This window comes from Arvicola amphibius, chromosome 4, assembly GCF_903992535.2.
Source record: "Arvicola amphibius chromosome 4, mArvAmp1.2, whole genome shotgun sequence".
Classification (NCBI taxonomy): domain Eukaryota; kingdom Metazoa; phylum Chordata; class Mammalia; order Rodentia; family Cricetidae; genus Arvicola; species Arvicola amphibius.
This window is the reverse complement of record NC_052050.1, coordinates 27,487,041-27,514,903: the sequence shown is the minus strand read 5'-3', so window position 1 is coordinate 27,514,903 and position 27,863 is coordinate 27,487,041. Positions and strand designations below refer to the sequence as shown.

The 27,863-nt window shown below is 38.4% G+C and overlaps 1 protein-coding gene across 5 annotated transcripts in view; it reads left to right on the top strand.

The window, feature by feature from the left end:
- Positions 1–27,863, top strand: part of Spag9 (sperm associated antigen 9) — a 131,540-nt gene that overhangs the window by 13,263 nt on the left and 90,414 nt on the right. For 4 of the 5 annotated variants that reach the window (XM_038324969.1, XM_038324968.1, XM_038324967.1 and 1 more), the window contains exon 2: positions 6,513–6,633. In XM_038324969.1, coding sequence (XP_038180897.1) covers positions 6,513–6,633 — 121 coding nt within the window. Of the gene's footprint in view, positions 1–6,512; positions 6,634–17,592; positions 17,674–27,863 lie in introns of those variants that run through there. The other variant, XM_038324970.2, reaches the window with a different exon arrangement.

Sequence of the window (27,863 nt, the reverse complement as noted above, 5' to 3'; positions counted from 1 at the left end):
CCCAGAAACTCTTTTGGGGGGAAAGGTGTTATACATTAGTTGAAGCAATATAAATTCTGACTTGTCTTTTGAGGACTTTCTCACTGAATTTGAAGCTCACTGATTGGTCTAGACTGTCTGACCAGTGAGCTCTGAGTATCGCTTGTCTCGTGAATTTCTGCACTTGGTGTTCTTGTGAGTTCTGAGCATCTGAACACAGGTCCTCAGGTTTATGCAATGAGCACTTTGCTCACTACCTCCCCAGTTCTCTGAGATGGGTTTTGATATTCTGAGATTCTTCTTTGTTGTTGTATGATATATTTCATGCTTGTGTGGAATTAACTAAAAATGGAAATAATTTCTTCCCCCTGCTCTACAGACTAAGTAAGGGTGTTTTGTCTTGGAGGCTGTCTGGAAGCAAGTAAGCCTGTTATTTAGTGGTGCTAGTTTTTAGACAATTGCTATACTCAAAGTACTATTTAAAGGGCTCTCCAACCTTTGCTGGCCTCCTGTATCTTACACCAGAGAACAGCAGCCTCTAAGGATTTTTTCTTTTTAAACTTTGGGAGTTTGCCTTTTCAAAGAATTCATTTGTTTTTCTGTAGAACAGTAGGGCAAAACAGTCCCTATGAGCCATCTGGACACAGAGCATTTTGCTTCATCACCAAGCTGATTCTTCTTTAGATCCTGACATAAGTTGGTATTGTCCACTTTTTTTTTTTTTTTTTTTTGCAGTGTCTGGTTGATCCCAGGAGTCTTCTGTCTGACGTTACATCAATATTGTTGCTGGCCTGGTAGCTGTTAAGATGGAAAAGGGTGTCTAATGAAGATGTATCTATTTAACATATAGAAGATTTCCATTCACCAGCCCTTATTGTCTGCCTGTCTTGCTTAAAAGAATGTATGAGAGAGACAGAGGCAGAGAGGAATGGGGAGAGGTTTTATGCTTTAGCATATTGTAGGTGTTCAGCAAACTCTGTTATGCTGGGGTGGAAAGCCAGAATTTCCAGAGGTAGTCATTAGTCATTTAGTAAATAGAAAAACTGCTTCCTTCTCACCATGATTTTGTCAAATCTCTAACTTCACTATTATTGTTCTGATGCTAGGAGCCAAGTATATTTCAGGGTGTCCAACTTCAGAAAATCATGCCATTAGAAAGATGGTAAGTCATATTAACTCAGTTACAAAGGTCCTTAAACATAAGTATCTATTTAGAGTTGTTTCTTTTTTTAAGATGTCTCTGGCTTCCAGGTATGGTGGCATATAACAACTTGAATTAGAAGGAATCTTCTAAAATCCTATTTTATTTTTGACAAAATGATGTTATATACAAATTATAAGAATTATAGGGCTGGTGAGATGGCTCATCACTTGCTGCAATAAGCTTTTCTTTTTCTTTTTTCTCTTTTTCTTTTGGTTTTCTCTGTAACTTTGGAGCCTTTCCTGGAACTAGCTCTTTTTTTAAGATTTATTTATTTATTATGTATACAACATTCTGCCTCGATGTATGCCCACACGCCAGAGGAGGGCGCCAGATCTCAGTACAGATAGTTGTGAGCCACCATGTAGTTGCTGGGAATTGAACTCAGGTCCTCCAGAAGAGCAGTCAGTGCTCTTAACCTCTGAGCCATCTCTCCAACCCTGGAACTAGCTCTTGTAGACCAGACTGGTCCTGAACTCACAGAGATCTGCCTGCCTCTGCCTCCAGAGTTCTGGGATTAAAGGTGTGCACCACCACTGCCCAGCTTGCAATAAACTTTTCAATTTGAATTTGATCTCTGTAATCTAGGAAAAGGTAGAAAGAAAGAATTGATTACACTAATTTCTCTGGCCTCTGCATTCTGTGACATATGTGAGCTCCCTCTTCCATATGTCTCATACACATACACACACACACACACACACACACACACACAGACACCAGTAATTATAACAACAACAATAATAATAATATATTTTTTTAAAAAACAGGTTGTATTTTCCCTAATAATCGACCAGTGTTCCAGAAAGGACTTTGGGCAGTCTGGTTCATCTCTCCCTAGGGAGATGGAATCACTACCAATCAGATTGCATGGACTGAAGAGAATTACCATGAAACGAGAGAAATTTTCTCATAGGAGGACATTGTGTGTAGACAGAAAACAGTGTTTCTGTTGTGGTTAAAAAAGCTTGAGTTAGGTGTGGTAGCTTGTGTTTACAGTCCTGGCACTTGTAAGGCTGAATCAATGGACCTACCTCAAGTGTGAGGCCAGCTTGCACTATATAGTAGTTCTGTGTCATCAAGGGCTGCAGAGTTAGGTCTTGCCTCAAACAAACAAAATAGAGAATAAGAGAAAAGAAAACATGTAAGGATTAATAAATTTAGTAAAAGATTAAAAAATGGCACTTTAGGCTGTGTGGTGGTGGCACAAAAAGCCTTTAATCCGAGCACCTGGAAGGCAGAGGCAGGTAGATCTCTGTGAGTTCAAAGACAGCCTGGTCTACAGAGTGAGTTCTAAGACAGGCTCCAAAGCTACAGAGAAACCTTGTCTCAAAAAACAAACAAACAAACAAAAAACATTTTAAATCTAATGAATGTTTATTGTTATACCGGTTGTACCAGTTATAATAACCAAGCTATGGAACAAGTCAGTAGATGAAAATATAAGAAAATGTGTGTGTGTGTGTGTGTGTGTGTGTGTGTGTGTGTGTGTGTGTGTAAAATATAGTTTTATTTGGCCATAAAGAAGAATGAAATTGTCATTTTCAGGAAATGTGGAACTGAAGATAATGTTAAGTGAAATAAGCAGAGTCACAGAGATAAATATCTCAAGATTTCATTTGTGAAATCTAGATTTAAATGTGAATATGTACATATGTACAGATCTCTGAGGTGAAACTCTAAGGGGACTGTGAGGGAAAAGGAAGAGATCTGGAGGAGAGGAGATGAGGAAGTCAGGGAAGGAAAGAATAGGAGGAAGAAACTCAGATTATCCAGCAGAACATGAACTTAACCGCATACACACTCATGTGGCATGAAAACAGAAGGGGAGTACTTGAAGAAAAGAAGGGACTAGTGGGAATCAGAGTGTATTTAGTGAAACTTAATTTTCCTCTTTTCATGTTTGTGGTTCTTTGATTTTTTGATTTGTTTTTGGTTGGTTCTGTGGAAAGTACTCTACCATTGAGCTATACTCCTCAGCTAATAAACCATAAGGTTTCTGTTTGTAATTTATAACATTTTCTATGTAAATTTCAGTTTTTACTCTGCAACTTTTGTTACTGATTTGCTTAACAAACATTTGAAACCTGCTGTATGCTGTCATTACTTTTCTCACTGGTGTTATATCTGTGTGTACAACAATGCCTTTATGAAACCTACATTGTGGCAAGGACAGGCACATATTACTATGTAATTTACATAAGGTAAATTATTAAAATATTTAGTATGGGGTTTGGGAATAATTGGTCTGAAGAAGAGTAAGGAGCGTAAATAGGAAGACGAGGAAGGTTTCAGTAAGAAGGTGATGTCTGAACAAAGGCATGAAGGGCAAGTAAAGAGGGAGCAAACCATTGGTTATCTGGGAAGGAGAATTCCAAATAACAATACTACTAAGCTTCAGAATACTACAGACACTCACAAGGAGCTTGATATCAAACAAATAGGAAGATGGTGGGAAAAGGTTGTGTGGGTTCCAAGAGGCCCATTGTAAGGGGTGTGGTAGATAATTTAAACTATCAGGTTTTGAGCAGAAGAGAAAGTCTGACTTGCTTTGAAAGGATGCACTTCACTATTCTGCATTGTAGAGGATCAGGGAGAAAGTGAAGAGACCATTCAGTAGATCTATGCTAGAGCAATAATTCATACAGTAGAAAATGGTGCCACAGATCAGGCTTGTAATGGAGAAAATGAAAAGGGGTCACATACGAGACAGATTTGCCAATAGATCTGATAAGAACTATTAAGGAAAGAGAAGTGTCAAAGTTGACCCTAGAGTTTTAGGCATGATTACAGTCACTTAATGAACCAGAAATCAAGAGAGGATCAGGTAGGTTTTAACACGCTAAGTTTGAGGTGTGTTTATTAGAATCTAAATGATGTTGCTATGTAAATAGGCTGTAAACATACACATTTGAAGTTTAGGTTTGTAATACAGAAATTTAGAAGCTGTCAGCATATAGTTATTATTTAAAGCAATGTAAATAGATGAGCTCTGGCTGGAGAGATGGCTCAGATCTTAAGAGCACTGGCTGCTCTTCCAGAAGTGCAGAGTTCAATTCCCAGCAACCACAGAGTGACTCACAACCATCTATAATGAGTTCTGGTGCTCTCCTCTGGCATGCAGGCAACATGCAGGCAGAACACTGCACACCAAGTATAAGGACCTGAGTTTGAATCCCAAGAGCCCACATAAAATCAGGTAAGATAGTACAGGTTGGTAATACCAATGTTCCTATAGTGAGACAGGTTCATACACAAAAGAATCCCTCGAGGCTGATGGGTCAGCTAGCCTGTCACCAAACAGTAGTGAACAACAACAACAACAAAACATTGTCCTGAACCAATACCTGAAGTTGTCCTTTGACTTCCATAGGTGCACCTGCCTTCACACATGAACATACATGTGCTCGCTCTCTCTCTCTCTCTCTCTCTCTCTCTCTCTCTCTCTCTCTCTCACACACACACACACACACACACACACTCACACACACACACACAGAGCTACACCGTGAACAAGTAGGAAGCCAGTTGCTATGGCACACACTGTAATCCCACCTCCTTAGGAGGGAGGCTGAGGCAGGAGGATTGTGAGCTTTAGGCCACCTGGGCAACATTAGTAAGGTCCCACTTCAAAAAACAATTTACAGGGCTATTAAGATAGCTTAGTGGATAAAGGCATTGCTTCTCAACAATGCAAGCTGGAGACCTGGGTTCCAGACCTAAAACCCATCTAAAGGTGGAAGGAGAGAAGAAACTCCACAACATTGTTCTCCAACCTCCAACACACATGCAATGACACATGTACAAGAACTTATGTGAGTTTTAAAAATTATAACAAATAAATGGAACAGAAAAATGTGTCCAAGGATAGAGTACTTTTTTTTTTTTTTTTGGTTTTTCGAGACAGGGTTTCTCTGTGGCTTTGGAGCCTGTCCTGGAACTAGCTCTTGTAGACCAGGCTGGTCTCGAACTCACAGAGATCCGCCTGCCTCTGCCTCCCGAGTGCTGGGATTAAAGGCGAGCGCCACCACCGCCCGGCAAGGATAGAGTACTTAAGTGTGAAGAAATTGAGAAGTAACTAGTAAAGACTACCAAGAAAGAGCAACCAGAAGATAGAAGGGAAACAAGAAAAGCCAAACAGAAAGAAGAAACTGGTTGTCAGACACTGCTGATGTAACAGTTAAGGAGAGTGAGATTTAGTGATTTCATTTAACTAATCTTTTCTTAAATTATATTTGATTGGTAGTGTTATTTCTAGCCCAGGTTCTTTTTTGAATGGAAACCTACATCATTAGATAAATCCACAAAATTACTTATTGTTGATCTTTCATATTTATTTATTTTGCAGTGCTGGAAGTAGAACCCCTACCTCCTATATGTTAGGCAAGCACAACACCAGTGAACTATACCCCAACCCCAATATCTCTTGTTAAACAATCACTTAGCAAATATGAATTATTCTGTTATTTTTTTATCTTCTGTATATACTATGGATTAAAGATTTGTTATCAACTCAATGAATTGCAAAAAGATTTAGTTGTAGTGGGATATGTGTATTTCCTTTGGATGTCTGCTTTGTGAAATGATAGCACCTTACTAAATAAATTGTTGAATTTTTACTTTGGTATAATTTTTAGAAAAGTTTAAAATCAACCGAATTCATGATTTTTGAGATATCTTAGATACTGCTTTATGCATACACACAAGTACAATTATTTTTTTAAAGATTTTTTTTTAATGTACAGTGTTCTATCTGCATATATGTCTGCAGCCCAGAAAAGGGCACCAGATCTCATTATGAATGGTTGTGAACCACCATGTGGTTGCTGGGAATTGAACTCAGGACCTCAGCAAGAACAGCCAGTGCTCTTAACCTCTGAGCCATCTCTCCAGCTGTACAACTTTTTTAAAATTTATTTTGTGTGTGATAGTTTACATGCACAGGTCAAGGGACAAATTTCAGGAGTTAATTTTCTCCTCCTACCATGAGGGTTCCGGGAATCAAATTCAGGTTGTCAGGCTTGGTGGTAGATGGCTTTATTGAGTCATATTGCCAGCTCTTGTTTATTGTTGTTTTCATGTTGAGATTTTTGCATGCATGTGTGTGTACCACATACGTACCTGGTGCCTTTGAATCCCCTGGGACTGAAGTTACAGAAGAATGTTAGCTGCCGTGTGGGAACTAGAATTGGAACGGGGTCCTCTGGAAGAACAACCAATGCTTTTAACCTTGAACTGTCTCTCCAGCCCCTAATAGCTATCTTTGAAATACGGGTGTTGGAAAATATAAGATATTTGAATACTGAAAATGTATGTTATTATTCTTTATTAGAAATTCATTGAATTTGAAGACTCTCAAGAACAGGAAAAAAAGGATTTACAAACCCGAGTGGAATCTCTAGAATCTCAAACAAGACAACTTGAACTTAAAGCAAAAAACTATGCTGACCAGAGTAAGTAAAATACTTTTCTCCTCATAAATACTCATTTAAGAGTGGACTCCTACAGCGAGTGACTCCCCTGACATTTGACAAGGGTACCAAATATGTGCTTGGAATTGTCATCACAGAATCAAGTGTGAGATCTGGGTGCTAGTATTAATTCCTTTTTGTTCCCATCTCATATGACATCAATATATGTAGAAAAAGCTGAGTCAGAGATACCTGCTAGACTTACTTTTTCAGTTGTGCTGTCCGCCTGTTTGTAGTTAGTATTCTGCTGTCTTGTTATGCAGATACCCATATGTGGAGCAGTTTTGTTGAAGGTGATAAAATACACACAGTTCCATTGTTTCTGTATTGCTTTGAAGTTTACTGCATAAGAGAAACTAGCCTTGAAGTATGTATGAAAAATGACTGAAATTTCTTTAGTTCCTTTTTGTTGAAAAAGTAAAGGTAATTTGGGGTAACAAATGTTCGTTTTTCAGATTTTATTTTTACAATATTTTTGGTTTTTTGAGACAGGGTTGCTCTGTAGACTATTAGACTGACCTCATACTCACAGAGATTCACCTGCCTCTGCCTCTCGAGTGCTGGGATTAAAGGCGTGCGCCACCACCGCCCATCTCATTTTAAAAAAATATTTTAAAAAATCTAGATTTCTTTATTTTTGTGTGTGTGAGTATTTGCCTGCTTGCATGCATATATGTGTATCGTGTCATACCTGATGTCCTTGCAGGTCAGAAAAGGGCAGTAGATCCCTTAGAATTGGAATTAGGAATGATTGTAAATAATAGGAACCCAAACATACTAGGAACCCAACTCTGGCCAGAGCAGCAAGTGCCCTTAATTGCTGAACCATCTCTTCAACCCCTTAGGTTCATTTTAAATGCAATTTTATGCTATTTATGACCTTTTAAATTATTTCAATTTTCATGGATAATTTTGCCTTTCTCTAGTGAAAATGGACAAATTTAAAACAAATTTATAAAAAGGAATGATAGAATTTATAAAAAGAAGTGACAAGAAACTTCACGATCCCTTTTTTCTTTAAATTTAAATTATTTGGGGGGCAGGGCACACATGGCATGGTGTCCATGAAGATATCCAACCTGGGAGAATTACTTTTTCTATCATGTGGGGTCCTAGGGATCAAAGTTGGGTTATCAGGCTTGGTGACAAGCACCAATGAGCCATATTGCCAGCCCATGTCCCATTTCATATTATGTTTCTCACATACTCATTACGGCTTTATACCAACACCTGTTGTTGAATTTTGTTTTTCTGAGACGGGTCTCATTATATATGTAGTCAGTCTGATTGCAACATTTTCCTTCATAGTGCTAGATTATAAGTGTGTGCCTCCATACGCAGCTGTGATACGTGCTGTTAAGAAACTGCCGTTGTTATGGATAACTTTTAACAACAGAAGGTGAAGTATATTGGAGAATGGAACTAAGTGCATGCTCTAGATCTCTAGAAAGGCCTAACTGAGCTAAATGCAAAGCAGTAAGAATTTGGAGCTCAAACACTAGAATCCCAAAATTCACAGGACTGTTTAGCAGATATTATGGATTTCCAACAGAGATTTTGTTTCAAAACCTAACTTGAGCAAATAATGACTTATATTCCATGACTTCGTGTATTTAGGCTTGATGATACGTAAGAGTTGGGCAGCCTCCCTTGGTTAATTAAAAAGTCAGTGGTTTCTGATTCTGCTGTAGGCTCTGCTATAGATGGCTGAGCACCTAAGAGATCTTGTGGTGGGCTCTAGTATACGCTGGAATCATACTGTGAACCACACATCTGGAAGAACAGTTTGTGGCTGTAGAGTTTGGTACACTTTAAGAGTTGAACTTTTTTTTTCCTCATTTTTTTATTAAAAATTTCCATCTCCTCCCCTCCTCCTCCCTAGAGTTGAACATTTTATACTCAAGAAAATTTGGCTGTTTTGTTTTTGAGACAGTCATTACTTTGTAGCCCAGGTTTCTGGAACTCATGTAGTCCATGCTGGCCTTGAACTTACAGCAGTTCTTTCAGCCTGGGTATTAATACAGCTGTAAACCACCATGTTCAAGACAACTTAATTTTAATTCAAGACAACAATTTTAGAAGATAATATTTTAATCCTAAATTGATTTTATCTCTACATCAGGAATTATATAGTATTCTAAAATTACACAGTAAAGACATAGCAGAACCAAGCTAAATTTTATTATCGTAATGATTTTTTTCTTGATTTGTACAAAGTATCAAGTTTTCAGTAGAAAAAAAAATTAATTGGAAAAGAATTGCGAGTTGCTCTGTAGTGCATGCCTTTAATCCCAGTCTGGGGAGGCAGAGGCAGGAGGATCTCTGTGGGTTAGAGGCCATCCTGGTCTACCGAGTGAGTTCCAGGATAGCCAGGACTACACAGAGAAACCCTGTCTTGAAAAACAAAAAAACAAAAGGTGTGTGTGGGGGGGGGGGGGGGAATTGCTTATCTAAGATTCTTTTAGACATCAAGTTGTCTGTTTCTGTTATAAGAAATTTGAGCAAAAATTATAAAATGCTTAAGATTGCATTAAATTAAAAATATTATGTGTGTTTGAGTGCCTTGATAATACGTATATGCACCACTTTTGTGCCTGGTGCCTGAGGGAGGATGTCGGATTAACTGCCACCATGTAGGTACTGGAAACCAACCTTGGTCCTCTGCAAGAGAAGCAAGTGCTCTTAACTTCTGAAAAGTCTTTCCAGCCTCTGAAATCAAATTTTTTGTCTAATGATTTGTCTCACATTGAGAGGAGAAACGGTTGCTTTCCCACAAAAAGGTAGATGCAGTGGCCTCCCCTTCCCCCTTTAGGTACATTAGCCGTCTTATCACTAAAAGCAACAAACAAAAACAAAACTGTTTGTCCTCCTCTCTAATAAGTGTAAACAAAACTTTGTTGTTTGGTTTTTCAAGACAGGATTTCTTTGTGTAATGGCTTGACTGTCCTGGAACTTGCTTTGTAGACCAGGTTGGCCTCGAGATCCATCTGCCTATGCCTTAAAACATACTTAAGTACTCAATATAGGAGAAAGTTTGAGTATCTTAAATTGTGACCTTTTCGTTGTCCTAGGTGTTCTTTTCTAGCTTGGTGAACACACTCGGCGTTTTGGAATTGTTATGTTCTGTGGGATCCATCCGTTCTCATTTCTTTCTTCAGGCATTCATTATCATATTTGCATTTTAATTCCAAGATTTTATAAAACTGTTTTAATTATATTCTATAGAGGGAAGGAAGAATTTTTTGACAAATATTAAAAGTAGTTTTATTTCTTGCTTTGAGACATGGTTTCACTATTCTAGCCCTAGTTGGCCTTGATCTTGGAATCTGCTCCCACCTTCCATCCCTTCTCAGGTGCTGGGATTACAGGTATATTCCATTGCCACCACACTCAACAGTTTGAGCACTAACTTCAACTTTGTGGGTGCTGGAACTGTAGATGTGGACCACGAATTACCATTGACCCTTTTTTTGTTGTTGTTATATCTATGTCTATTTCTGCCACCCCTGGGTTATATAACAAAATAAGCTGATGAAGCCATGGCGAGCAAGCCAGTAAGCAGCATTCCTCCATGACCTCTGCTTGGAGTTCCTGCGCTGACTTCCCTTCATGATGACTGTAATTGGGCTGAGTAATTCAGATAAACCCTTTCCCTCCAAGTTGCTTTTGTTGTGGTGTTTTGTCATAGCAATAAAAAGCAAACTAGTACAAGGCTTATGAGGTATTGCAGTGACAGACTTGGCTGTGTTGTTTTGGGGAGGATCATGAAAGAGTTTGGAATGTTGGGCTAGAATGTTGAGTGCTCAGAGCTTAATGAACTGTTAAGAGAATTTGGAGGATAAGAATGCTGAGAGCAATGCAGACAGTAGAGACTTGGTTTGTGATGTGTCAAGAAAAGTTTGGGAGTACCACAAATTTTCCATCAGAGCTGCTTGTGTGATATATTTGAATTGAGAATCTGGTTTTGCTGGGTGGTGGCGGAGCATGCCTTTAGTCGTAACACTTGGGAGGCAGAGACAGGTGCTTTTAGTTCGAAGATAGCCTGGTCTACAGAGTGAGTTCCAGGACAGCCAGGGCAATTCAGAGAAACCCTGTCTTGAAAAATAAACAACGAATATGTGGTTTCTGATTAGCTGGGGCTGAAGAATCAGCTGTGACTAACAAGAAACTAGTGCCGCTGAAAACTGCACCTTTGTTTCACTGACACAGTTGAAACTATCTGCAACAGTAAAAAACTGCTGTGACTAACAAGAAATCAGCATCATTGAGGTGAAATCTTCTGGGAAGTATTTCCTCATGACCAGCACACAGAAGCTGCGATGATCCGTAGGTACAAGGCTGTATGTTAAGTTGGCAGCTGAACTTGGTAATGTGTAAGTTTCCCACATAGTACTGATTTTGAAGGCATGAGGGGGTTCATGGAGATCATAGGCTTGTCCCTATTTGTTAGTGTTGGAGTCCCTGAAGGGAGGCCACAAGAGGTCATTGTTGAAGGTACAGCCTCAGTTGTGTGAAAAGATTGGAGGGGTTGTAGAGAGAGGCTGAGGCTAGACACTATGTGGCAGGGTTAGTCCCTGAAAAGAGTCCAGGAGAGGCCATTAGTGAAGGTGTGCAGCTATAGTGAAGGCCCCAGCGTATTGTAGACTCCAGGACAATGGACAGCCATTAAAAGATAGTAGCGGATGTAACTTGGAGCCAGCTTGAGCCTTCCAGACAAGCTGTGTGTGCAGAGAATAGCAAAACCAGAGAAGTGGATCTTCCCAAACTCTTTGGAACCCAGAAGACTATGAGTGAATCCCAGATTCCACTCATTGAGTTACAGGATTTAATTTTTTTCTGTTGAATCTTTATTTTACTTTTATTTGATTGTGGTTGTTCCCTGGCTCTTCCCTCTTGGAATAGGAACTTATTTTTGATTTTACAGGGGCCCAAAGTTGAAAAACTTTGAACTTTACGAGACACTGGATATTTTAGTCTGAACTTTTTTCCCCCCTCAAGACAGGGTTTCTCTGTAGCTTTGGAGCCTGTCCTGGAACTACTAGCTCTTGTAGACCAGGCTGGCCTCAAACTCACAGAGATCCGCCTGCCTCTGCCTCCTGAGTGCTGGGATTAAAGGCGTGCGACACCACCGCCGGCTTTAGTCTGAATTTATAAAGTGTTTCTTTTTTTTTTTAAAGACTGGAACTTTGAAAATTTTATTACTATGTTTTATATTTGTGATATTAGTATGGGATCTTGGTGTTAAACAAGAAAGGGAAAGTTATGATTTAGTAGTAATGTGTTTGTCAAGTTGACTAGGGGTGGAATGTGCTGGCTAGTTTTTTGTCAGCTTGATACAAACTAGAGTCATCTAGGGAACCTCAAGTGAGAAAAAAAAACGCCATCATCAAATTGGCCTGTAGGGCATTTTCTTGATTAATGATTGGTGTGGACAGTGCCATCCCTGGGCAGGTTGTTCTGGGTTGTGTGAGAAAGCAGACTGAGTGAACCTGGAGAGCAAGCCAGTATGCAGCATTCATTGCTCTATGGTCTCTGCTTCAGTTCCTGACTCAAGTTCCCATCTTGACTTCTCTTTGCGATAGACTATGATTGAGATTACTAAGTCAAATAAACCCTTTCCAAGTTGCTTTTGCTTTGTTTTGTTGGGTTTTCTTTATTGAGACTGGGTTTTTCTGTAGCTTTGGATTCTGTCCTGAAACTAGCTCTTGTAGATCAGGCTGGCCTTGAACTCACAGAAATCTGCCTGCCGCCTTTTCCTCCCAAATGCTGGGATTAAGGCCGTATATCGCCACCACCTGGTAGTTTTTTTCACCTCCCCTTTATGCTTACACATACCTCTGGAGGCTCCAGAAACGCTATCCTTCTCCTTTGGGGCAGGGTTATTGATTTAGAGTTTACCAATTAGATTAAATGACTGGCCAGAGAGCCTCAAGGATCTGCCTGTCTCTGCCTCCCCAGTGCTGGAATTATAAACATACCTTTATGTCCAGCATTTTCACCTGAGTTCTGGAAATTGAAGTCAGGTATTCAAGTTTCAAAGGCAAGCACTTTACTCACTGAGCTGTCTCCCCACCTCTTACTTAGTTTCTTAATTAAAAAAAGAATATTTTTGAGTGTCTGTATGTGTCTGTGTCTGTGAGTGGTGTTTGTTGCACATATGTGGCAGTCAGAGAGTCAGGTCTCTTTTGCCGTCTATGGACATCAAACTCAGGTTGTCAGATGCGTGTGGCAAATATTTTGCCAGCTGAGTCCTTTCACTGGCTCAGACCCTTAATTGAAAAACATTATTTTACTTAAAATATGTGTATGTGTGTGCCTTTGTCTGTGCCCATGTGCCATGGCATGCATGTGGAAATCAGAGCTAACTTCAGGATTGGGTGTTCTCCTACCATGTGGGCCCCAGGAATTGAACTCAAGTCATCAGACTTGGTAGCAGATAATCTTTATCTGCTGAGCCATCTCTCTATCTTCAAGCCCCTTAATTTTTTAAAGAGATGGTGGCAAGAACTAATTATTAGTGTCATTGGTGTCTTATATTCATGGGAATCCAGGTCTGGAAATAAGAGCTTTTTAAGAGATAAAAATAAATTTCTGTACACTGTTATACTATGTTTTATTTTATTTATTTACACAGGTCTTTAGATATAGTCAGTGCTGGCCTAAACTCTCCATCCCTCCAGCCTCAGTCTCCTGAATGCTGAGTTTAGAGGTGTGTAGTACCACATTGACTTCAATTTCTATGTTTGTGTCTGAACAATGGAAAGTCCCTAATTGTAAATTGCTGAATGTGTCAGTTCTGGTTGGTGTGTTTCAAGGCATGTATTCTTTTAAAAAATAGTCATTAGAAGTCCAAGTTCTGTTCTGAAAACCACTTTCTATTTTTAAAAAGGGAAATTTTGGTTGTAGTTTTTTTTTTCTACATGAAAGCAAGAAAGGGTAAATAAACAGGATCTGAATTAAAGGGTACTCAGAGCTTAAATTTTTTTATCACAGTTATTTGGATAGATAGGGTGTGCATGTGTGCTACAGTACATATGTGGCAGAAGAGAAAAGCTTGTGCAACTGGCTCTGTCCATCTCCCATGTGGGTCCTGGGAGTTGATGTGAGGCCATCAGCGTGGCGGCAGTTGTCTCTACTAGCTGAGCCATCTCAACGGCCTTCCTTACAGCTTTAGATAGTGTGAACTTTATCAGATAGTGGTATGGCTCAGCTATATTGAAAAGCTCAGTCTTTTTTCACAATTTTGTGATAATGTTTGAGTTTGGAGATTTCTGGTGGTTCTTTCAAACTTTGAACTAACTTAAAATATCTTTGATTTATTCAACATAAGCAAAACATTTTGAAAAATGCTTTATGTTCTTTTCCAAAAGTAACAGTGATACTCCTGATGATTAACATCCCATGATTCTTCAAGAGGAATCTGAAATATATATGGTGTGTAAGAAATAGGTAAATTGAAGAATTCTAATTTGGAACTTTACAGCTAATGAACTTTGTCATTCATAGTGTGGCAGTAACTTTATTTAAAATCTGAAAATACCTACTACATTACTTGTTTCTGCCTTATGACTATTCTATCTTATAAACCACATATTGAATGAGTCAAGTAAATATAGCCATTTAAACATAATTAAGGTGGGGGAAAGAAGTTTAGGTTTATGGCCTTCAAGTTTCTGTTTTTTCCCAACACTGAACTTTTTATATTAAGTATTTTCTCACTGTATGGCATATATACATATATACATATATACATATATACACACATACATATATGTAAACATATCTATCTTAATTTTTATTTATTGGGCAAACAACACACATGATTGTTAGGAGGGCAACTTTGTAGAATGGGTTCCTTTTTTTATTTTTTATTTTATTTTATTTTATTTTATTTTGGTTTTTCGAGACAGAGTTTCTCTGTGGCTTTGGAGCCTGTCCTGGAACTCACTCTTGTAGACCAGGCTGGTCTCGAACTCACAGAGATCCGCCTGCCTCTGCCTCCCGAGTGCTGGGATTAAAGGCGTGCTCCACCACCGCCCGGCCCTAGTCAATTCTTTAAATGTCTGCATATTTGAACACCTGGGCTCTAGGAAACCCTGTTTCAAAAACAAAAAGGAAAAGAAAGAAAAAAGTGCCTAACAATCAAGTAGGAATTTTTTTGTTTTTTTGAGAAAGGGTTTCTCTGTAGCTTTGGAGCCTGTCCTGGAACTCACTCTGTAGATCAGACTGGCCTCAAACACACAGAGATCCACCTGCCTTTGACTCCTGAGTGCTGAGATTAAAAGCATGTGCACCACCACTGCCCAGCTTAAAGTGGGAATTGTAATTCACTGGTTGGGGAACTTTACAGGGGGACTAAAGCAAACAAAACCCAAAGTTTCCTCTACTGCTTACTTTCTTGGTTGGTTGTTTGGACATTTTTTTTCCTAATAAATGAAGCATATTGTAGTAGATACTGTTTCACTCCATTGGTTTTCCCTCTTGTCATAATTTTCTTAGAATGTGTTTAAGGAAGCTGATCAAGGAGCAGGGACATTTTTAGTACTACTTAACAGTCAAATGCTGTCATAGTTTCTGATTTGGGACATTAGTTAACAACATATCACCACTCAGAGCAGATACAGAACTTCTTGTTAGGCTGCTTGCTCTGGAACTGATTGCCCTCCACTCCGCTCCTAAGTTTAGATTCCTTTCCCCAAGGTACTGTGTTAATTGCCTTTTGTGATGATGAAGATGAAGATTTAGATGACAATGATTTTTAAGCTGTTTGAAAACTCTAACTCTGCCTTGCTGCTTTTGAGTGAAAATCCTTTGTTTTGCTTTTTAAATTTTAATTCTGAGTTGGTTGATGTTTTGCCTGCATATATGACTATGTACAACTTGTGTGCCTAATGCCAGAGGAGATCAGAAGAGGGTATCAGATCTCCTGGAACTGGAGTTATAGATGGATGTGAGCAGCCAGGTATCTTTTGCAAGAGCAGCCAGTGTTTTTAATTGGCGATTCATCTCTCCAGCTTTATTTTAGAGACAGGATCTCACTACATGGACCAGGCTAGTCTTGAACTCACAGAGACCTACCTACTTCTGCCTCCCCAGTGTTGAGATTAAAGGCTTGTGCTACCATGTTTAGCTTGAAAATCCATAGAAAATGTTGAAAACATGTATTACAACCTGTTTTGACCTTTCTACACTTTCTGTACCTCACTGAGATATTCATTTACCTTTTCAGTTTGATGATCTTAGTCTAGTAAGATGCTCTAAGCCTTCATCTTGAAACTTTGTTATTGGAAGGAAAGTATTTCTTTGTCTTAACAGTAGCCACTCAATTAGTTGGAGACTCTGTAAAACTACTATTGTCATTAACACACTGTGTTTTAAAAGAATACATGGCTCCAAACAGACCTTCCAAGCAAGGTCTTTTAATGAGGGGGTTAGTAGTTGATAACTGCACACCTCCAAGGAAAAAGAAATAGATTTAAGAAGTTTACTAGGTCTGCTTTCATACCTGTGTTAATATTGAAGGGAGCTTATTTAAATCTTCAGGCTGATGAAACCTTTGTCAACTTCTTTGCTGTGCTTGACTATAAATATTAATATTCTGAAGAGAGTGCAGGAACATTGCTTGGTGGTAGAATGCCTGCCTAGTGTAACACTCAAGCTTCAATCTCCAGCACTACAATAAAAAGAAATAAATATTGGATAATAATGAATAAGTCAACTTAACCCATTTTAGTTTCATCTTATCAATAGAAGTCTCTTCTACATAATTTTAGAGTAATAGAGTTAGGTAACTGATGTGTGATTTTGTTGAAAGCATGCACTTTTTAAAAAGATAACTTTAGAAGTTTCAAGATTATATTTCTTAATTGAAAGAACTTGGAAATAATTGTGCAGAAGGTTATTTTTAATTCATTTAGTTCTTTTAGGTTTGGAAATCTGTGTATTTAATAATCTTTTTTGAGGGCTTTAAAAAAAGCCTCTATATCTAAGGTAAAGCAGAAAATCAGTACAGTAAAACTTATGCAAATGATAATAGTTACTGCTTCTGCATTATTTGATAACACTCTCTTATACTCTGGTTTATGTTTTATTGTCTGTATTTGGACTCTTCCACTTTTATAGTCTAGTGTTTTCTACTGAGAATATTAAAAGGTGTAATTTATAATCAATATCTAGGACTAAAGGTATCAGAGAATAAAGATTAAAGGATTTCTGTTCATTTAATTTAGAGAGCAGGAAAATAAATTAATTGATTTTTTTTTCCCCCTTCACATATATAAAGGGATGAATGGTTAAGGCAGATACCAAGCTGTCTTCTATAATTTCAGAAGATTAAATTAAGGAAATCATTTTGTTGGTTTTGGTATGTTATGAGGAAGTGTTTTGTGATCATATGGGTGATAACACAGGTATATATGCCGAGGTAAAGCATGGCCCCTCTTTGAGACTGTACATTGGAGAGAAGCCAGATTTCTGTTGTGGCATGTGAGACATCTTGAAGGCAGTGACATAGATTGTTAGAAGTCCTTAATACTGGAAGTTTTTGAAGTTATCACATTTCTGTTTTAAGGATCATTGATTCATAAGAGTTTAAAAATATCGTTGTACGTTTTTTTGATTAATGACATGTAATATCTTTCTGAAAATCTTCTGACAGATGTGGTGAAGGCCTTGGTCAGGGGCAGGTTTCTATCACTGTTTGATGTGTTGTCTGAGATTGCTTGCTTCTAAGTCAGCACTTGGTTCTTGTTTACTCTTTGGGCTTTTGACGCTAAATTCTTGAAGGAGAGTCTGAAAGGCCAATGTTAATTCTTTGAGGTCCAGTAACAATTGGATTATCTGCCTTCATGAACAGTAAGAACTAATGATTCCTTTTGAGAAGGCAAATAATAGTCGGATGTGGCATTCTAGCGGGTCTGTTTCTCTTTCTCCCCCCCATAGGCCTATCAGCAATCTGATGGGGCAGAAGACAACAGAGATGGAAGGTGTTCCAAACTTGGCAAAAGCCACCAATCTGAGGAGGTAAGCTCTGATTTTGAGCCGGCAGAGCAGCAGGTGGCTCTTCCTGCCTTAATCATATCCTCATGCTCTTTGGAAAGCCTAATAGAAAGAGCATTCAAAATGAGCTAAAATATTTCCATCAGCTTTTATTAGAGGGGAAGTTTTAGATTATTTTTTGGATGTTCTGTTTCTTGCTCCTTTCCCCTTTCCCTTTTAGACCCAGCTATTTTATTTTGTTTTTTTTCCCCCAGAAAATTAGCACTTAAAAACTGGCCCATTGCTTATCTGTTGTTTGGGGATAGATAATCATGAATAGATTCTTGTTTATTTCCAGCGAATGCTAGGTTTATAGCTGATCTTGATGATGAGTATAATAATCTCAAGAGTTTGTTTTTCCTGACATCTTTTTAAAGTTTGGATTCAGTCATTAAAAGAAAATGATTTTTTTATTATATCCTAGATGTAATGCAGCATAGGTGTTGGCTAATTTTATGGTACTTGAGGCCGTGGGGGATGTGTACAGCTCTTGCCCAGATGGGGTTTTTCTTCCTACTTTCCCTTTTCTTCTGTTCCCTCCCCCTGTTTTTTTCCTCTTTACTGATTTCTTAGTGGCACTCAGGGCTCTTGAGATGGCTTTCCCTGTGTTAAGATATTTTCAGAAGTGGTTTTACCATTTACTGTTACTTAGGCCTTGAGTAATCTGTACTTGATGTTGTTGTATGGAGTTATTGTATTTTCAGAAAAGAGTGAGTGCTTCTGAAGTTGTATTATTAATCCTGGTACATTGTATTATCTAAGCATATGTATATAGTACATAATTAATGTATTTATATGATCATGTTGTATGATATATGATTTGTAGTATATGTGCCTAAAAAGGTAAAATTGGCATTTAGATCATAGTACAGGTAAAGAAAACATGAAACAGAATTATCAACTGTTTGTGTCTAGATACTAGATACTTTTTATAGGCATTAGGAAGAGAGAATAACTGCCAGAGGTGTACTCCCAGTAACAAAGCTGACTACTCCTAAAGCACGGCTCCATGGCCTGGAAGACCTTTTATGGGGACTTTAATATAGATTTAAAAACTAAAGCACATTTTAAACTTAACTTTGGTTGCTGTAGCATACAGGCCATGAAAATTATACAGCTACAGATTGTATAATAATGTTTCAGTCTGATGGACTGCATTTATCACAAAAGTCCTCTGAAGTTTTATCACCTCGTGACAATCATAGCTGGGTTTGTATGAGTTTACTACATTTTTGCACAGTGATGAAATTGGATAGTCAGGCATTTCTGAGAGTATATCTCTATTGTTAAGACACATGACTGCATAATAACTTGTTATTTCATGTAAAATTTTAGAAGTTAAATATTTCTGATAACACCTTACAAGCTGGAAGACTAGAGCAGAAAGGGAGGATTGATTGGGTGTGGCCAGTTTAGGACAGGTTAGACATAGGGGTAGAACACATAACTAGAGATTGGGCTATGCAGTAGGAAACTACTTTGGTTTATAAAGGGGCCTTTGCCTCAGCTTAGGAGCTTTTGTTAGGTGGTGATTTTGGTTAAGTGCTGAGCCTAGGGAATGAATGTATTTAAAGTTTAGCAACTGCCTATGTATTCTTCTTACTGTAGGTTACTTGGGAAAGAGAAGACTATTTTTTCATTTGTTTTTTTAATTTATTTATTATGTATACAGTATTCTGTCTGTGTATGCTTTCAGGCCAGAAGAGGACACCAGACCCCATTACAGATGGTTGTGAGCCACATGTGGTTGCTGGGAATTGAACTCAGGACCTTTGGAAGAGCAGGCAGTGCTCTTAACCTCTGAGCCATCTCTCCAGCCCCTTCATTTGTTTTTTAAGGCAGAATCAAATTTAACCCAGGAAGGCCTTGAACTTGATAGTAGCTGAGGATGGTCTTGAACTCTTGATTCTCCTACCTTTGTCTCCCAAGTGCTTTCATGTCCAACCTAGTTGAAAGTGTATTAAAATTTATTTTAATTAAAAAATTAACTTTTGAGCTTAGTGGACATTTAGCTTTTATGAAAATAACTGATAAACTATAATTGAAACCTATATAATGGATATACTTCAGCTACAAGACTGTAAAATACATACTACTAAGTGAAAAAAAGTAATTTGAAAATACTATATACTGTATGATCCTGAATAATATGATAGTCTGGAAAAAAACTATGAGATCAGTACAGAGATCAGAGACAATGTTCCATTCTTACTAGGGGTGATGGTAGAGGAAAAGTTGTGTTTGTGTTGGGGCAAGGGATAGGGCTCAGTTTTATATCAGTTTTAAAAAGTCAGTTGAAATACTGAATGCAGTACACACCTATAATCTTGGCCCTCAAGATACTGAGGAGAATTACTATGAGTTTTGAGGCCAGCCTGGGCTACACAGTGGCTAAGACTCTGCCTCAAAAACAAATAAAAGAAACAAAAGCAACATAAAAAAACCTGACACATATGTTAGCCAAGACTGCATAGTAAGATTCTGTCTCCAAAGAAAACACATGAGGGGCAAGTCGTCCGTATTCTATAACTCCTATTTATTTATCTTGTACGTACGTACATATGCATGAATGTATGTTTGTCGTTTATCTAATCTAATGTGTCTATCCATCCCATCCAACCATCCATTCATCTACCTACCTACCTACCTGTCAGTCAGTCAACAATCTCTTTTGCTATAGAGGCCAGACTGATTTCAAACTGTCTTGCCTCACTTTTCTAAGAGCTAGGGTTACAGGTGTTTGGTATCCTACCTAGCTTCATATGTTGTTTTGGAGAAAAATTAGAAAATGGTGCCACGTGGAAATGAATGAAACAAAATAATCCTAATGACCAGAAAGCTCTGAACGGTAGGGATAATCTGCATTTTTTAAAGTTTATTTATTTTTATTTTATGTGAATTGGTATTTTGTTAGATCTTGGAGTTACAGTTGTGAGCTGCCGTATAGGTGCTAGGAATTGAACCCAGACCCTCTGGAAGATCAGTCTGTGGGTGCGCTTAACCACTGAGCCATTTCTTCAATCCCCCAATCTGAAATGTTTAAGAAAAACAAAGCAATTGACCTTTAAGGAATATTTCTGCTAATCCTAATGATGATCAATATTAATTCAAATAAATATTGGAAATAACAGAAGTTAGTCCTATATTGGGGTTATAATATCTAGTTCTCAACAGTCTTGCAAAAATACTGAAAAGCCTTGAAAAATAGTTTAGTAAAGCATGCAAACCAAAGCTGATTAGCAAGCTAATATAAAATCAGTCAGGAGCTGTTTCTGGAAGCTATTGGCTCTGTAACTTGGCCTGGTCTTAGGAAATACTATGCATATCTAAGCATCTCTAAGGTGTGCTTAATCATATTTAGTTGTGTTTTAGTTTATGAAAGCTACTAACTACAAATGTAAATATTATTTGTCACAATCTGGAAGTTAAAGGTCAAGATCAAGCTATAACCAGGTTGCTTTTTTATTTTTTTTTCCCTTGAAGCCCTTCTTGGCTTGCAGGTAGTCTTCTTTTCTCTGCATGCCTACATGGCCATTGCTGTGTATGTGTAGAGAGAGCTCTGGTGTTTCTGTCTTAGAAGGGTACCAGTCCTAATGGGTTAGTGTCCTTTCCTATTTATTATATTTCTAAAGACTATTGCAAACATAGTTGCATTGGGAGTTAGGGCCTCTATCTATGCATTTTGGAGATGAAGGTACAATTTAGTCCTTAACAAAAGATCTGTGTTCTCCTTGGGGTTTGGGAATGAAGGGTGGTGTGACTTGACACACTAGATATGTAGTAAAATCTTGTGGACTATTGTAAGAGTGTTTCTCTACTTTAAACAAAACAGGAATCGTTGAAGACAGGGTTTCTCTGTGTAGTCCTGGGTGTCCTGGAACTCACTCTGTAGACCAGGCTGGCCTCAAACTCAGAGATCCACCTGCCTCTGCCTCCCGAGTGCTGGGATTAAAGCCGTGCGCCACCACCGCCCAGCATAAGCATGGTGTTCTACACAGGCCACTTTTTAGAGAATATAGAACAAAAGCTAAGTAGAGTGGTACTCTAGTCGGGAGATAATTGTAATAGTACAAGTGTTAGATGATATACTAGAATAAGATTTGATGGCAGAGATGGAAATTTATTATTTTTTGTTATTGTTGGTTTGAGACAAGATCTTCCTTCCTCCTCCCTCCCTCCCTCCCTTTCTTCCTCCCTTCCTCCCTTTCCTTTTTTGTTTTGTTTTGTTTTGTTTTTCATGACGGGGTTTCCCTGTATAATAGCCCTAGCTGTCCTGGAACTTGCTCTGTAAACCAGGCTGGCCTTGAACTCACAGAGATCCGCATGCCTCTGCCTCCTAGGTGCTGAGATTAAGACCATCACCACTACGCCTAGTTTAGATTTTGAAAATGAGATACACTGATTTTACTTGATAGATGGTGTGCTAAATCTTTTCACTGTTAGAACAAAATACCTTATGTGAACAACTTGATGAATGAAAAATATATTTTGGCTCCGGGTATCAGAGATTTCAATCCTTTGTGTGGGGAGAATATGACCGAAAGCAGAGATGGAGGGAAGAAGTGGGGACCAGGTATAACCTTCAAATTCAGGGCCCAGTAACCTACCTCCTCCTATTAGTTACCATTTCCACCATCTCCCCAAATAGAACATCAGCTTGGTACCAAGTGTTCATCTTACAAGCTTGTGGAAGATATTTCAGTTTGACATAACAGTTGGAATTGTGTGGAGGAAGGGAAGGAAGGGAAGTAAGGAAAGAGCAGGTGTGGGTGTGGGGGGTGGCTGCAGGACTTTTGCCTAAGATCATAGGAAAGAGCTGCTTTAGGGACAATTGTTTTGGTTTTGTAAACATCTTACTGTTCATATTGTCTTCCTTCCTTCCTTCCTTCCTTCCTTCCTTCCTTCCTTCCTTCCTCCCTCCCTCCCTCCCTCCCTCCTTCCTCCTTCCTTCCTTCCTTTCTTCCTTCTTTCTTTCTTCCTTTCTTCCTTCCTTCCTTCCTTTCTTTCTTCCTTCCTTCCTTCCTCCTTCCCTCTCTCCCTCCTTCCTTCCTTCCTTTTCTTTCTTTCGACAGGGTCTCACTCTGTAGCCCTGGCTAGCTTGGAACTCCACTACATAGACCACTTTGGCCTCACATGACAATCCACCTACTTCTTCCTCCCAAGTACTAGAATTAAAAGCATATACTATGATGCCTGGTTATAGGTTTTATTTTATTTTTTATCTAATTTACTTACTTATTTTGGTTTTTCAAGATAGGATTTCTCTGTGTAGCCCTGACTGTCCTGGAACTATGTAGACCAAGCTGGCCTATACTCAGAAATCTGACTGCCTCTGCCTCCTAAGTGCTGGGATCAAAGGCATGTACCAGCACCGTCCAGCTTGGCCTAGTTTTGTATTATTTATTATTTGTATTATTATTTTATATGATACATTTTTAGCACTTGTCCATTTCCTGGTAAGCACAACCATACTGATATTTGCAGGTAGAATACATTCTTTTTAAGAAGCTCCTTTAATTACTGCATTTTGTTTCAGGAATATATTTATGCTAGCACTATTCTTTGTCCTTTGCAAATATTAACTCACTTAATTCTAATATGAACTCTTATTGCTAAACAAGGAAATAAACCCAGAGAGGTTAATTTACTGAGTCATGTGACAGATAGTGAAGCATTATATTCTGTCAGTCATATGACTTTCATTTCATAACTTCCTAATGATGCATTAGGTAACTCCAGTTTAAGTTTGTTAAACGTTTTTATAGACTATCAACTTTTATGCCTTTGAGCATTGTTGCAAGTGTATCAGGGTAAAAAGAATACTATTGCATCAAAGTTTATACATATTATACTTTAGTGGAAATTATGTTGGTGATTCCACATAACCTTCAAAAGAATAATTCTGGTGTATCCTTACATACCTATCCCTTTATAATTCTCCACTATTGTAGTACACTTGCATTCTCCTATAAATTCTTCAGTTGGAACAGCACAAATAGTTTGTAATGGTTCCAGATGGTCTATTTAAATCTTGTGCTCTATGCATAACACATAGCAATTGTTAGAGGACATACTAAATGAATAGTCAAGCTAAAGGGAGTTCCTAGGTGAATAGATGCACATTCTGTTTGAAGTGGAGTAGGATGGTTAGTAGGCAACTAAATCCATCCTAAAGGTAGCCACTATAATTTCTTTAACATTTTGTGTTATTTTTGTATTTTTGATTTCTGTTCTTTTTCTTGCTATCTCATTTGCGGCATTTGTCTATGATGAGTTTGAAAATAATTTATTCATTCTTATATAGTATTCCTATATGTGAATATTTTCTCCACTTGGTTATGGGTTGACAAGAGTGTTCTTTTCAGCTTTAGATGATTGAACACCATTTTTAATGCCTCTTGGTATGTGGTAGTAAGCTTTGTATCACTGACAAAAGTACTCGATGGAAACAAGTCAGTGGAGGAAAGGTCTGTGTCGTCTCATCATTTCACTGAGTCCAGTTTGACTGGCTTCATTGCTGTGGGTGGACCAAGGTGAGGGTTTTGTAGGTTCTGTTGATGAAGTTCAATCAGTCACTTCTCCAGAGTCTACACACACGGTCTTTTAAGGTACATTCCATATCCAAATTATAACGATGGATACATCTATATATTTCTTAGCAATGAAGTATTTTGTCATAGGGTTGGAAAGCATTCAACCTTATTAATTCTTACCAAACAGTTTGCAAGTTTATTTTTTTCCCCCAAGGCTGGATTTTGTTTGTCCTGGAATTCACTTTGTAGACCAGGCTGGCCTCAAACTCATATAGATTTACCCACCTCTGCCTTCCAAGTACTGGGATTAAAAGCATGTACCACCACCACCCGGCTTGTTTTCTATGTAGCCTTATAGTCCTACCAGCAATCTATAAAAGTTCTGTTTGTTCCCATTTTTAGCAAGCACTTGGTATCTTATATTTCTTACTTTTAACCAGTTTGATCTATAGAATGTTGGTTATTTTGGTTATTCTTCCTAGCATATATATTCATGGGTTTTCATTACTGTTAACAAATATCTGAAGTAGGCCGACGTTATTTTTTTGCTTTTCTTTTCTTTTCTTCCCCCCCCCCCCCAGACAGGGTTTCTTTGTGTATCTTTAGAGCCTATTTTGGAACTTGCTCTGTAGACCAGGCTGGTCTCGAACTCACAGAGATCCATGTGTTTCTGCCTCCCAAGTTCTGGGATTAAAGATGTGTGCCACCACCATCTGGCAACAGGCCAACTTTATAAAGAAAGATTTGTGTAGTTCTTAGTTCTGGAGGTCCACAGTGGAAGACATAGGAGTTGGGATTTGTTGGACATCTGGTATAGATCTAGTGACAGATGACATCACAGTGCTAAGAGCATGTGTGGAAGCATCTCCAAACAATAAGCCAGATTAGGGATCTGGTTATTAGGGATCAGGTTATTCCTTCCAACAACTTGCTTTTATGAGGGTTTAGGAATCTTAATCTCCTCTAAGGACAACTTTTTTAGTCACCCAGGGATCTCACTGGTTCTTTCCTCTCTCAGGTTTCATAATACCACCCCAACACTGCCACCATGGGGACCAAGCCTGCAACACACAAACCCTTGGGGAACAACCCATATTCAAACAAGGATATCCTTCCTGATGATTTATAAAGCTGAGCATGCATTTCACTTGGCAGTTTGATGCTTTCTTTAGTGTCTAGGACTGGATTATCGCATAAGAACAGAGGAGACTTTTGCTTGATTCTTATCCCCTTTCCTCAGTGGAAATTTTTTTTCAAAATTATTTTTATTTTCTTTTGTATGAGTGTCTTTCCTGCATTTTTGTGAATCTTTGTACTATGCATGTGCCTAGTGCATGTGGAGGACAGGAGAGGGTGTTGGATCCCCAGGAACTGGAGTTAGAGGTTGTGAGCCACCATGTGGGTGCTGGGGACTGAACCTGAGTCCTTTACAAGAGCAGGGAGTGCTCTTAACCACTGAGCCATTTCTCCAGCCCTACCCCCCAAGGAAACCTTAAAAGTAGGTTCCATCATACAAAACAGATTAAAAGGAGTATTTCTCTTGCTTTTGTCAAGACTGGGCTTATAGCCCAGCTTGGCCTGGAATTCACTGTAACCCAGGCTGATGTCAAACTCACAATACATGTCCTGCCTCACCTCCCAAATTCTGGGATTCTAGGTGTGATCTAACATGCTTGTCTAAAAGTAGCATTTCTTGAAAGGCAGTATAGCATGGTACCTATACTCTTAGGAAAGAATCCCGTTTGTGACTTTTAGTAAGTTAGCTGTATTGCCATAGTATCCTTCTTCTCTCCAAACTGAATGTAATATTGATGCTTCCATCATTATGAGAGAATAAAATCAGTTTATGTCCAGTTCTTAGGACAGTTCTCGTACACTATAAGCAGTATGTTATTGTAGTCTTAATATAAAATTTATGGGTTGATGAAATAATGGGACTCTACTCTCAAATGCATTTGAAATTGAAGTTTATGAATGATATTTGGCTTTTATTTTAACCTTAGTATCTATATCACTCTTTTTTATTGCACATTATCTAGAAAATACTGATTAACAGGGCTGGTGAGTTGGCTTAGTTGGTAAGGCACTTGCTTACCAAGCCTGAGTTGAGTTCAGTTCCAGGGAACCCACATAGTGGAAGGAGAGAACCAATTGCAGCAGGTTGTCCTCTGATCTCTGTACACACTGTTGTGGTATACATGCCACCCCTTCCACTACACACATAAATAAATGTAATAAAAATATAAAAGAAAAAGCAATGTGCTAGACTTTGTCGACTCCCCTGTGGGAAGCCTTACCCTCTCTGAGAAGGTGATGTGGGGAATAGAAGGAGGACGAAGATGGAGGGAGGAGGAAGAGGGGAAGAATTGGGAAATGGATTTGGCATATAAAATGAGAAAAGATGGTTTTCTTTTAAAAATAAAATAAAAATAGAGACTATGGATTGATGCAAATGAGTAATTAAAAATGATTGTTTTGTCTGTTAGTCTTGGGATTTCCTTAACTTTTAAATAAGCTTAGTTAATAAGTAGTAGGCAAAGTTTAACTTTTTTTAATATTTAATTTTAGTGTGTGTGTGTGTGAGAGAGAGAGAGAGAGAAGAGAGAGAGAGGGAGGGAGGGAGAGAGGGAAAGAGGGAGAGGGAGAGAGAGGAGAGCTCTTGAGTTCATCCCTTGCATGCAAGTTCCTTTGAAGGCCATTAGGGCATCAGATCCCTTGAAGCTGGACTTAGTGCCAAGTATAGGTGTTGAGAACTGAACCTGGGTCCTCTGCAAGAGCAGCAAGTGCTTTTAATTTCCAAGTCGTCTCCATTGAATAAATAAATGCCATTATACTTTTTTCTATTAATCTTTCAAAAATATATACTTTGAAATTGTTACTAAATATCCACAATTTGGGTGAATTTCCTGTTTTTTTTTTTTTTTTAATGAGCAGCATCACAGATTGTCACGTTTCAATATCACTGGTGTTATCCTAATGCCTGTATATTATTAATAGCTTATTAGTGCTTTGGACCATGTTACAGAATGAACAGGAGATGTGATCATTACCTGCTTGGTGTAAGAAGATGCACTCCACAAGTACTGTGGAACATTATGTGAATTTAGTGAGCCAGAAACATACAGACTTGAGTTACAAAAAAAAAAAATCACAACACAGAGTTGGAGTTCTTTTAAATAATGATGCATATCCAAGACATTCCAACAAATTCTGGCAGGCAAATATATACAAACCCAAAATTGGGCAGTACATTAATATTTGGTGCTTCACATGTAAGCACACGGTGTATAAAATGTATATTGCTTTTGAAGTAGAGTTCCCAGTAGTTGTGTTTGTACGTCTTAGGCACAAACTGCACATTACCAGAACCTCTTAGCAGTTACAGTTCATAGTTTACCCTTACACAAGAGAAGATTTCCAGCAGACTTACTGAGTCTGGACAGTGTCACCAGCACTGTAGCTGTTCTGCCCTTAGCCATGGTAGGCTTATTCAGTTGCCCTCTGCTTGTAACTCATGGTTACTGTAGCAGCCCATTTAAGGTCAGCCCAGTGTTGTTCATTTCATCATGGGCTGCCTGAAAACCCTCCGCTACAAATCACTCTTGTTTGCTATCACTCTCCTTTAAAGTCCTATCCTGATAT